The sequence below is a fragment of the Phalacrocorax aristotelis genome, chromosome 1 (genome assembly GCF_949628215.1).
Source record: "Phalacrocorax aristotelis chromosome 1, bGulAri2.1, whole genome shotgun sequence".
NCBI classification, from domain to species: Eukaryota; Metazoa; Chordata; class Aves; order Suliformes; family Phalacrocoracidae; genus Phalacrocorax; species Phalacrocorax aristotelis.
Window position 1 is genome coordinate 22,945,331 of NC_134276.1, and position 12,373 is coordinate 22,957,703.

Below are 12,373 nucleotides of genomic sequence, written 5' to 3' on the forward strand. Positions count from 1 at the left end.
ACATTATCTCCCTCTGTTCTGTTTTTTTCTGGCTTCCCTACCACCTGGGTGCTGTGGAGAGAAAAAAAAACATTAGTGCCTGTAAGGTTATCCAGAAGGATGAGCAGGTCTGCATAAGCAAAACAACAGGTGCTCTTAGGACTGAATTTTGGTCACAGTTGTAGCTGCTCATCTTCAGCATGTTTTTTAGCAATTTGATCAGAAAAACTAAATGGGGAAAAAAAGGGGGTGGGGGGTTGTAAACTTTGCACGACTTCCTGCTTTTAAAAGTACCAGACTATATTATTCAGCCTCTCCGCAATATTCAGCTCATGACTTTTACTGCCATTTATTTCCAATACTTTGCATACGTGCAAAACTGCACGCATACATAGCATAGATATTTATGAAGTGATTATTTCTTATACAAAATTCGTAACAAAATGCAATGACTAGAGTTTCATTAGCATTCAGAAGTAGATAAAGAACACCAATATCCTACACTGAGCAGGGGCCATAGTCTAACTGTACTGAGCACCTGTAAATCACAGTGAAGGTAAGGGAGCTGCAAGTTCACAGCTTTCCTGGACCATGCCATGCAATTATTAAACTAATCAGATTGCAAAGTAAGAGCCAAATATCATGAAGGTTAAACCAAGTAAATAATGGAATTTGAACCCAGCATTGCAACTAAAATTAATTATTGCTCATAAAAATCTCTACAGAGCCTTGTTTACAGACAACTCATTCACATTTGAGATTCAGCTTTGTGTATAGCATACGATTCTTAATGTCACAGAAACTTTGCCACAAAAAGCTATGGTCATCCAAACGTCCATGTCAAAAGGACAGATTCCATCTGGAAAAATCCAGACCAGCAACACAGTTGTCTCTACTATCTATACTATACAGGTATATTTTTTCACTGAACTGTAAATATTGCTATTTTTACACTTGAGTTTGTTGTTTTCTTTTAAACTCTAATGGAAGATACTGAAGCAACAATACAGTATGCTGACTTCGACATTCAAAGGAATATAACCCCCTCCTGATGCCAGAGCATGAACACATTGAGCTCCCAACAACACTAGTAGAAGTAGCACTACAAACTCCCATGCGCTGATATGAGGGTACACCTTAAGTTTCATGAAGGCATCTGCCAGGAAGTTTTTCTCTCTAGCAATCAGGTTTTCAAATTAGAAAGCAATCTTTTATTTCTAGTGCATTCTAATGTGGCTTTGGTAAAAGGTTAGCAGCAGTCTGAAATTTAACCATTCACGAGAGGAAGCTCTGCTCTTTAGACCAAAACCATCCTATAATGAAGTGAACTGACACACCTACAGTCTGAAGAATCACAGTCTGTAATGGATGAAACCACCAGAAAAAGAGAAAATATTGTTTCACGTTGTAGTTCTGGTTGCATACAATTATGAACCAGATATGCTCTGAGAATTTATAAACTTCAGTATTTTAAATTATATAGCAGAACAATGAAACAAGTGGTAATCATTTTGACTTGATAACAAACTTAAGGGGAACCATTTAATGTAGATGCTAAGTGTGTTGCAAGCAATTGGTAGGTAATTTTATTAGATATTTTCTTACACATTTCTGAAAAGATAAACTTGTCTGAGAAACTTAGTGAAGCATCTATTACAAACGCATAGCCAAAAGAGGCCGTATCTTTTCATCAATTTCAAAGAACCCCGCTGAATTTCTTCTAAGATTAATAGTGTAATGAGCTCTGATGTCCCATATCTAAGTGAAAACATATGGCTGACTTTTGAAAAGGAAGGCAAAGCATATCTTCTGTTTTAACATCCAGCGAGAATTCAGGAAAGAACAGGTAACCCTTTAAAACAATTATCAAGCTAATTCATGCTGAGATGTAAAATGGAAAGCTATACAAGTACTTCCTCAGCTGGAGCAAATTTGTTGCACTGTGATTATTACAATAAATACCATATAAATCAGAACAATTGGCCATTATTTTGAAAGGTATTCTGATGATATACAAATGGGGTAGCAGGGCTTGGGTTTTCTTTTTTGTTTGTTTTCAGAAGAATTAAAGAGGGGAAAAAAATATCCTGACAACCGACTGTAACATGCAGTATGACTCAACTCAATCACATAAACATTTTCAAAGGAGGTATGCTGTTTCAATCTAATTTTAATTAACAAACTTAAGTCATAGCAAACATGGCAAAGTCTGGGTAATACAACAAAAAGACCCTGAGCAACATTATAAATCTGTGAGAACACTGATTATTTTGATTTTGGAAATCTCCCTTAAACCACTCGATTCATTTTGGTCACTGGGGTTTCTGTTTACAAAAAGGTCAGTGCATCCTGTGGTTTTTATATGAACCCATCGCACATCATTTAATGAATGCATCTAAACCAAAGACAGCATTGCAAGAATGTCTGGAAAGTAACATGTTAAGGAGCATCCTCCTAGCTGCCAATCAGACATCACTGGGTGATCTTGCTCTCTGAGACAGGTTAGAAGGAATACAGCCACAACAGATGAGCCAAAGTGCTTTCTGTATCTCCTGGTTTCTAAAGGCATATATTACAGGATTTATGATGGAATTGTAGGTAGCTGGCAGGAGGGTGGCATAGGTGTAGATAGAAGGATAGGTGTAATCTGCTATTAAAGAATAGAGCGTAAAAGGCATCCAGCAAGCAGCAAAAGTCCCCAAAATAATGGCCAAAGTAGACACTCCTTTTCGGGTGGTCACATAGTGGGAAGTGGCCAGGAAATGGTGTTGCAAGGCAATCTGATGGGCATGGCGCATCACAATTTTACAGATTTGAATGTAGAGCTGCAGCATGAGGGCAAACATAAGCAAGAAAGAGACTGAAAGGACAGCTGCATTATTTTTAGTGAGTGGTCTGATAACACTGCAGGTGGATTCATCTCTGAGGCAGTTCCAGCCCATTACAGGCAGTAGTCCAATACAGATAGATGCTCCCCAGAGCAATATAAGCATGACATAGGTAAAAGTGACAGTCCTCTCTGAATTGTAAGTCAAAGCATAATACAGGGAGAGGTAACGATCAACAGTAATAGCCAGCAAGCTGCCGACAGATGCTGAGAAAGAGGCAACAATCAGTCCAATCGTAACCAGTTTCGTAGCTTCTGATTGCAGAAGGTATGCAAAAACGAAATTGATGATCAATCCAATGCCCGCTAAGAGATCTGCCAGCGCCAGGCTGCCTATCAGGAGGAACATGGGGGCGCGAAGACTGGGATTATGGAAAATGATAAGAACCACAATGGCATTTTCGCAGGAGATAAGGGTCCCTGAAGTACACAAGACAATGTCCCAGGGGTTTACCAAAAGCTCTGGCTCTGGGTCTATGACAGGAACCAGGGAGGAGCCTGCGGCTGAGGCATTCTCGGCAGAGCTGGCTTCTACATGATCCTGAGGCAGCCAGCTCAAATTAACCTTCAGATCTTCATTCATTTTAACCCCTGTCTTCTTCAACGGAAAGACATTTTTTTTAATGTACAGGCACAGCACTGGATACAGCACCCCCAGAGCATGCAACGCCCTAGACGGCAACACCAATCTAATGTGCAGGCAGGCACTTGTTACATAAATGTGACAATTAAAAAAAAATAAAAAGAGGGGAGAAAAAAAATATTTAAAACTACCCAAGATTATCTGCCAAGGGACCAACACACGGAAACTGAGTGATCCTAAACGTAATTCCCTTAACCTGCATAGGGAAGGAGACACAGGCACGGGAGGGAGCCCATAAAACAACTAACACCCCCCACCCCCCCAGCGCTGCAATGTGGGGTGGGAGCCGGCTGTGGGGCGGTGTAAACCCCGTTATTCAGCAGCCACGATTTCGAAGTGGGATTATTTTTGGTCACGGAGGGAGCGGCCAGGATTGGGGGCGCGGGGGGGGGGGGGGGGATACCCTTCACCGACCCCCTGTGAGGAAACCCCGCCCGGGCTGGGGAGGGGTGTGTGGGGAGGGGGTTGATATCCTCTGAGAACTTACAAACTGGACACGGACACCACACACACACACGCGCGCACGCACGCACGCACAGCACCCCACGCACCCCCGGCGGCGGTCACCTGGGCTTTTCCCCCGGCGGATCGGAGGGAGGAAGGAAGGAAGGAAGGAGGAGGAGGAGAGAGGGTTCGCCTCGGTCCCTTCAAGGCGGCAGCGGGACCGGCCGCCCTCACGGCAAAGCCCGGCGCGCGGCCGACGGCACAGCGCAGGTGCGCGCCCCCGCCGCGCGCGCGGACGGCGTGGGGGGGGGGGGTGTGTTTGCGTGTGTGGAGGGGGAGGGAGGGGGCTTGCCTCGTGCGCGCGCGCCTGCGCAGGTGCCTCCTGCCGCGCGAGCGCGCCGGGCGGGGGAAGGGGGAGGCGGAGCGAGGGGAGTGGGGGACGGTGCACGAGCGCCCCTGAGGCACCGCCGCGCCCGCCATGAGGCGGTCGTTCGCCTCGCTGCATCGAGGCGGTTTGTCCGAGGGGTGAGTGAAGGAAGGGACGGACCGTCCGTGGGTTTGAGGTTCTGAAAGGGGTGGTGGGGGTTTGGGGGGTGCAGGCAAAGCGGGTGCTCGTGATAAAATAGTAAATTAAAGCGCTGAGCTCAGCCTTGCATTCCAGACTCTAATTTGTGGCAGCTGTTGCTGGGTGTTAACAGCAGCTGCGCACCTTGGTGAGGAGTGAGTCTCGGAGGGTCACTGAGTAAAAAGCTTTTGAATAATGTGACACAGTGCCTAGGAAGTCCCTCGCTGGTCCCACAGTAGTTAGCTGGCCTTTCAGCTCCTAAAAAATGAGTTAAGTCAAAATTATCTGTACTGTGAGGGTGGTTGAGTGCTGGCATGGGTTGTCCAGAGAGGTTGTGGGATCTCCATCCCTGGAGATGGTCAAAACCTGCTTACATGGTCCTGAGTGACCTACTGTAACTGACCCTGCCTTGAGCAGTGGGGCTGGACCAGACCGTCTCCAGAAGCACTTTAATGCCCCAATCATTCTGTGATGTATAACCATAGGAAAATGACAACATAGTATAAAAGATTTAAGGGAGCGATGCACAGTTATCAGGCCTAGAGCAGGCAGCACCTGACAGCATGCAGAGAGCCTGCTGGGGAAGCCCAGGCATAGGGACGCCTGCCATCTCCAGAGGGTGACGTTAGAGACATGTGGCTGAATTTGCAAAGCTGTTGCATATCATGTAGTGGAGTTGGGCCAGTGGGACTTCTCGTGAGTTAGAAACTGAAATTGCATAGAATCCACTAAGTCAGAGGAACCACATCAAGCAGCTTTAGACACCAGATGCAGATGTTTGTGTGCAGAAGGTAGTGTCCCAAGATATTGTCAGTGGAGAGAAGCAGGGCCTCCAGGACATGCCAAAATAGTGGGATGAGTTGGTCTTTAGAAGAGCCTTGGCAATTTTAAGAAAACATGGTTTGTCCTCATTTACGTCACTATATACCGAAAGCACTTTGGAAAACCTGGGCCTGGGGGATGACTGGAATCCAAAGGGAAGACTCAACAAAAGCAAGTGCAAGGTCCTGCACCTGGGGAGGAACAACCCCAGGCACCAGTACAGGCTGGGGGCTGAACTACTTACTGGAAAGTGGCTCTGTTGAGAAGGACCTGGGACTGCTAGAGGACAACAAGCTGACCCTGAGCCAGCACTGTGCCCTTGTGGCCAAGAAGGCCAACAATATTCTGGGCTGCATTAAAAGGAGTGTGGCCAGCAGGTTGAGGGATATTATCCTCCCCCTCTACTCAGCCCTAGTGAGACCACATCTGGAGTACTGTGTCCAGTTTTGGGCCCCCCAGTTTAAGAAGGATGTGGAACACCTTGGGCAAGTCCAGTGGAGAGCTACCAAGATGATCAGGGGACTGGAGCATCTCCCTTATGAGGAAAGGCTGAGGGACTTGGGGTTTTTTTAGCCTGGAGAAGAGAAGACTGAGGGGGGATCTCATCAATGCTTATAAATATCTGAAGGGTGGGTGTCAAGAGGATGGGGCTGAACTCTTTTCAGTGGTGCCCAACGACAGGACAGGGGGCAATGGGCACAAGCTGGAACACAGGAAGTTCCACCTGAATGTGAGAAAAACCTTCTTTCCTGTGAGGGTGACAGAGCAGAGCAGTGGAACAGGCTTCCCACAGAGGTTGTGGAGTCTTCTTCCCTGGAGACATTCAAAACCCACTGGACAGAGTCCTGTGCCCCCTGCTCTGGGTGTACCTGCTCAAGCAGGGGTGTTGGACAAGATGATCTCCAGAGATCCCTTCCAACCCCTACCATTCTGTGATTTCCTTCTCCCTTGCTGAGTAATGCACTCAGCAAGCGTGTGTGCTGCCACCCTTCATTCAGGTCTACCTCAGACATTATGCTAAGCCTTGTAAAAATTTGCTGGAAGATTCAAGATGATTAATTCATATTTCTGGTGACCCTCCTGCTTTATAACAAGGATTAAAAATGTGTACCACCTTGCTGCTGGTTGCTGTCTTCCTGATTTATCCACTGACTTCTTATGTGACAGTGTAACAAACGCTTTCCTGTGATCTAGACTGAGTATGTTTGGTGTGTTTCAGAATCTGTCACTCTTACATTTAGAATAGTTACATTAAAAAATGCAAAAGCTTTTCATCAACCTGTTTAAACATTTGTTTCACAAATGGGGAAGACCAGCATTTCAATTAAATATTTTAATTTAGGACTTTGGAGAGCTGTGTTTATTCACTTAGTTAATTTGTGAATGATTTCCATTCTAATTACAACACATTATAAACAAGCTAATGTTTGTATCCTGTATTGCCAGTTTGTCACTGTTAGTGAGATGGTGGTCTTTCTTGGTCATTAGGGCAGATGGCACTGGCATGGATTTCACCCCATAGCACTACAGAACAATTGTAATGTAGAGGAAAATCTCATTTTATGCGTTTTGAAGGGTAACAGATGCAAAAATTAGTGATGTGTTATAGTTAAAAGCTCTTGTACCACTGTCTTGCTATTGATCTCTGTCTGTCTCTTGTGAGCATGCTGATACAGATGATGTTTGCTGACCCTCAAGCTAGCACAGAACAGCCTAGTACTGCTGGAACAGGAAGCAGAGGTCAGGCTGTGCTGGCTTTAGACCCGAGCTAGGATCCCCGTCTGACACTGTGACTGCCGTGCAATGTACAAAGATACTCTGGCCTGTCTTAGGTAGCACAGTATGACTTTGCATAATATTGGCATGTCCTGAGGCATCAGCTGTGAAGTCCAGTGCTGTTACCTATCTCAGGGCATAGTTTGGAAGTTACTGACTCATCAGGCAGTCGCTGGCCTGCGGTTTCCAGGGGGTCTGCATGAGTTCAGGCAGACCTGAACTCAGACTTCTTCACTTCAGGTAGCTGTGACTGACAATCCATGGGAACTGCTCCTCTGGGGCCACGCTCCAGCCACCTCCTGAGTGTCAAGTCTGCTTCCAGGACCCTGTGTGCCATGTTCATACAGCATAGAGAAGAAAAACCTGGTCCAGAGACTTCCTGGTCTGAACAGTAGGAGCATCAGGCTTTGGGATGCATCCTGATTTACCCAGTAAGTATAGAGCTGTCCATAGAAACCAAACAGGCCAATTCAAAGAGGAAAAAATGATCCTTATGTAACAGGTAGACATATTCTTCACCTAGGGCCTTACCAGCTAGCAGGCCCTCCAGAAAATCCAACAGGACCCCATACCTCTCGTTCCTTCCTGAGCACCCACTCTTTTTCATCCCTTTCTTTAGGCTCCTAGGCTTTAATCCAACCAAGTCAAGTGACAGTCCTCAGTACATTCTTACCTGGAGTTATTTTTCCTTTGGATTTTCCCCCATATATTATCTCATAGTAACTTCAATAAAAATATTAAGGAAGTTATATTCTAGTAACAACTCTTACAGATAGTAATGTTTAGATGTATAAAGTGAAGAACGCAAATATATGACAGCAGCCCATGTGCATTTTAGAAATGGCTTTTGTTAGAATTTTCTTTCGGGAGATTTAAAATCTTCTTTAAATATCCACAGTGGTTTAAATATGAATTTTAGATTTCCGAAAAATATTGAAAACTTTGAAAGATTATCTTATTAAGTATAAAATTTGTTGAAAAACAAATATCCAGTAAAGCAGCAAAGTGACATATAGATAGAATTCTATATGCAAATGTATAAAGAGTTGTTATATTTTTCCTCTCACACTGAGACAGTTTTACATAGTGTTAAAGTACTTACAGGCAAGTTACCTAGTTCCTGAACTTCTCGCTTTAATTTCTCTATCTCTGAGCATTAAATATTTCAGATAGCAATAAAAATATGGGTAAGTTTTACTTTCAGATGTGCATCCATCTTCTCTATGAAAGCTCTCTGCCTAGCTTGGGCCTGCCTTTAGTTACTTCACAGATTCTCTTCTGCAAAGTGAGAAGTTACTTGAGGTTCTGTAAATGCGTTTGTCACTTCTTTTTAATTCCTTCCTCTTTGCCAGTATTTTTTGACAGGGAGCTGCCTTCACGTTGATTTAATCCTCAGTGTTACATGAGTGTCACTTAGACGATCAGACCATGTAATGAGCCAAACTCTGCCCATGCACAAAATTGTGCAGTTATTACTGACCTTTCAGAATCTTTGAACTGGAATACCCTGGGCGCTGCACAGCCCATTTTACCTTATTTATTTATTTATTTTATTTTTTCCTCCCATTGGAGAACCAAGTATTGATGTCTTCATTTTTTTTAGGAGCATAACTAAAGTAAGGGTTATCTATAGAATGCTTCGGGTTTATTCCCTTATCCCAAATCAGTCCTTCGACCATTTCTGAAGGAAAGAAAGAAAATGGAGAATAAAAAAGTACTTGCCAGTCTATATCAATTTAGTAGAAAATAAGTCTTGTCACACAGACGTGATGCTATTACAATGGGAAGATGTATTTTTTCCTCCACAGATGCAACTGATTTTTGAAAGGCACTTGTCTTATCATATGTCATTATAACAAAAGTGCCAATTTTCATTAAAATACATGTGAAGGGGATTAATACCTGGTTTGCTACAACCTCTTAAAACACTAGCTTCCACCAGAGCCTGCGCCAGGCTTGCAGTAGCTCAATAACCCACAGGACCACAAGCAAAGAATGGACATGTTACAAAGATGGATGTAATGGTAAATGAAGAGGAAGGCAGGGCGCTGAGAAGGGAGGCTCATGGTCATACCACTTGTTCAGATAACTTGTTTTAATGCATGCAGTGAAATGCATAACTGTATTGCTAAGAAGAGGCGATGTAGTCATACTGACATCATGGGGGACTGAGTACTGGAAAGCATTGACTCTGCGCAGGAAGTAGTTGGCTGTATATGATTTCCCTGTGCAGAGCTGTAACAAAGATGGCTGCTGTGATACAAGGAGAACCATGAACAGAAACAGGGAAGTAATATTACTTCTGGACAGGGGACTGATAAGACCAATATTTGGAAGCTGAATGCAGTCCAGGCCAACGTGTTTTTAAAAGGTACTAAGAAACGAGAGAGAATGTAGGAAAGGGTCACAGGAATTATGTTCAAGACCTAAGAAAATGTCTCATGGTGAAGGATGTATAGAAGTTACTCGGTTTACTTTGTCTAAAAGAAGATCAAGAGGTTACTGGATTGCAGCTTACTTTCACCAGGGTTTCACATGGCTCTTGAATATAACAGGAAAGGATGTAGTGTCTGGAAGCTTAAGTCAGAGAAATTCAGATTCAAAATTAAGATCAAACATTTAATAGCAAGATAATTAAGCACTGGAACAACACATCCAGGGCAAGTAATGATTCCATTTCCTCTTAGTGCCTTTTTGGAAGATGTCCTTATCGAATACAAGTTCTACACAGGCACAAGCCAGAATAAAAACCTTACCCGAAAGTAGAAGCAATTGAATTTTTGCCTTTTTGCAAATTATTATACCAAGGAAATTTTTCTTATAACTCACAGTTTGTCCTTTTCAGGTAAAAGAACATGATACTCTGATGGTCCTGGATGTTTCAAAACAACTCCTTTTCCCTTGGGTGTCAAATGCTCTCAGTAACCAAGGCTGCTCTGAGGACTTGCCTCTGCCAGTGGGATCCTTTCTTTCCTCTCTGATAAACAGCTCAGTATTCAGCGTCTTCAAAATTTTCTGCCTCAGTGAGATGTTTCCCTGCATATAAATCTCATGGGGTTTTTTGATAGCTACTGTGTCTCTTTCCTGCTTCCTTTAACAAAACATGCTGATTTTCTTTTACTTTTTCTGCTGCGTACTTTAAGTAACTGTTTCCTCTTCTTTTTTGGGATGATTTATCACAGCTGGATTATTCTGGAACTGAGGACAGTGCGCTTTTTTCTACTTTTGTGCAGGTTTTGGCTATTTTTGATTACGTCTACAAAAAGTGCTTTCATGCCAGTCTTCATTTACTAATTGGGAATAAAGCATGAGATGAACGTGAGAGGCAGTGGTCTTCTTTAGGCCACCACAAAGTACTTGACGTTCTTCAAAAGACCACAGGGGACATTGGTAGTGCACTCACTTCTCAGGGTTCTTAGAACAGAAAACAAGACAAGCATAATAAAAACACTTAAAGGTGTATGTTATCCTGGGGAAAGTTTGTACTACAAACCATTATATTGACCATGCTTAAGTGGAAAGGCTGGCTTGCAGCTATATTTGGTTGCTCTGTTTGCTGGCAAAGTAATACCCCACCGTTGAAAATGATTTGAGACACGTTGATAATTCTAGTTATTTTAAATGAGATAATGGGCATCGTGGCTCTTAAAAGCATGGGGAGTATATCTGAGAACATTTATGAAAAGTGTGTTCAGTTATAATAGATGAGACGACCAAGTTCTCTGACAGAAGGGCAAGTGGCTATATTGCTGTGACGTATAAATGATTTAAATGTTTACGCTTGCACCTTGGTAGAAATTGTGGTAATAATGCTTAAAGATATGTTACCACATTTAAATGTAGAATCTGGCAACTGCTGTAGGCAATGCTGTCATGGTATCTTAACAAACTGTATAATCTCTATCATGATCAGGCTGCAAAAGAAAGAAATGGGTGTTATACACATTTATGATCTGAGCATGATACCCCTGGAACTGTTTGTAAACTCACAAATGTAATAAAAAAATTTATCCAGCTGAAATGTATTGTGGTGCATGACATGGGAAACAGCTGTGTGAGGAGGTTGGGTGGAGGGGTTGTCCAACGGGATGCACTCCTCATGCAGAAACATTAGCTTTATTGTCTGATGACTGCTTCGTGTTACATGGGGTGTTCAGTGAAAGGGCTTTAACTGTGCACTTGGTTGCTGGCAGAATACATTGAATGGAAGAGTTTGACTTCCTCTTTTGTATCAAAGAGGAAAGTATCTTAGAACTTCTACGTGGGTCCAACATGCCTTTCACAGAATTATCACTTCTGTGAAAGTGATGGTCCACTTCAATCTGTGTAATCAAATGAAAGTTAGAATTTATTCTGGGACAAATCCACTGGAAAGAAGTAGCTTGCGGTTACACTCTGAGATACACTCTGAGTGACAGCACCTTTCTGAACTGTTTATTTGCTCACACCAGTGTCAGAAATCTGGGGACTCCAAGTGTGTAGTAACGCAAGTACAATTTAGGACAGGTCGGATGGAAGCTTTACTGACTATGGTCTTAGTTAATGATGTGGAGAAGTGGGGATTTGGAAACAACCACTCTTAGCTTTTACTTGAAAGGAATGTTCTTTTAGTTAGGATAAACTTCTTAGCCAGACCTCTCAGATCTGAAATATTAAAAATTTTACCACCATACCAGCAATGGGTGCAATATATGACCGTGTTTATAGAGCAGCAGTAGCAGAACTGCTTTTTAGTTTTCTGTGGAGATATCACGACAAAGACAACTTAGAAGTTGTGCTTTATTTCACCCAGTCATTGTGAAAAGAAGGAAAAAATACATATATGTTGATGTATTCCTTTGGGACTGCATGAGTGAAAGAAAGAATTCTGGACAGGAGCAGAAGCTTTCCAGCCTGCTTTGTTAAAAGGGAGCACATTTAGTCATGATACAAAAATGCTGTAGATTGACACTGCTAGTCTCCCCTCCTTACCTGACTTTCCCAGCTACTTCTTGTCTTGGTCACTGGATGCCATCCTACCTATTTTTCAGAGATTACTGTCCAACTCAGACCTGTTTGTCTCCTCACATTCAGGCTTGATCTATGCCCTTCAGATTATGATATTGCCTTTCTTGACCACCTGCATGGTGATAGGTCTTGCCTAGTCTCTCATCACTGAAGCATGATTCTACCCAAGCGCAACAAATGCAGTCTTCTCCAGCTGGTACCCATCCACAATGCTGCTTGCAGAGGTCACTTTCCTAGAGCAGTGCTTCAG

General features: G+C 43.2%; 1 protein-coding gene across 1 annotated transcript; it reads right to left on the reverse strand.

Moving 5' to 3' along the window:
• Positions 1-1,435: 1,435 nt before the first annotated feature.
• GPR12 (G protein-coupled receptor 12) lies at positions 1,436-3,744 on the reverse strand. Its single transcript, XM_075081904.1, has one exon. The coding sequence runs from the start codon at positions 3,447-3,449 to the stop codon at positions 2,445-2,447; it is 1,005 nt and encodes a 334-aa protein (XP_074938005.1). The 5' UTR covers positions 3,450-3,744; the 3' UTR covers positions 1,436-2,444.
• Between the last annotated feature and the right edge of the window lie 8,629 nt (positions 3,745-12,373).

What these genes read in the sequence shown, in the direction of transcription:
- GPR12 (XM_075081904.1), bottom strand. Translation starts at nt 3,449, where the DNA reads ATGAATGAAGATCTGAAGGTTAATTTGAGCTGGCTGCCTCAGGATCAT.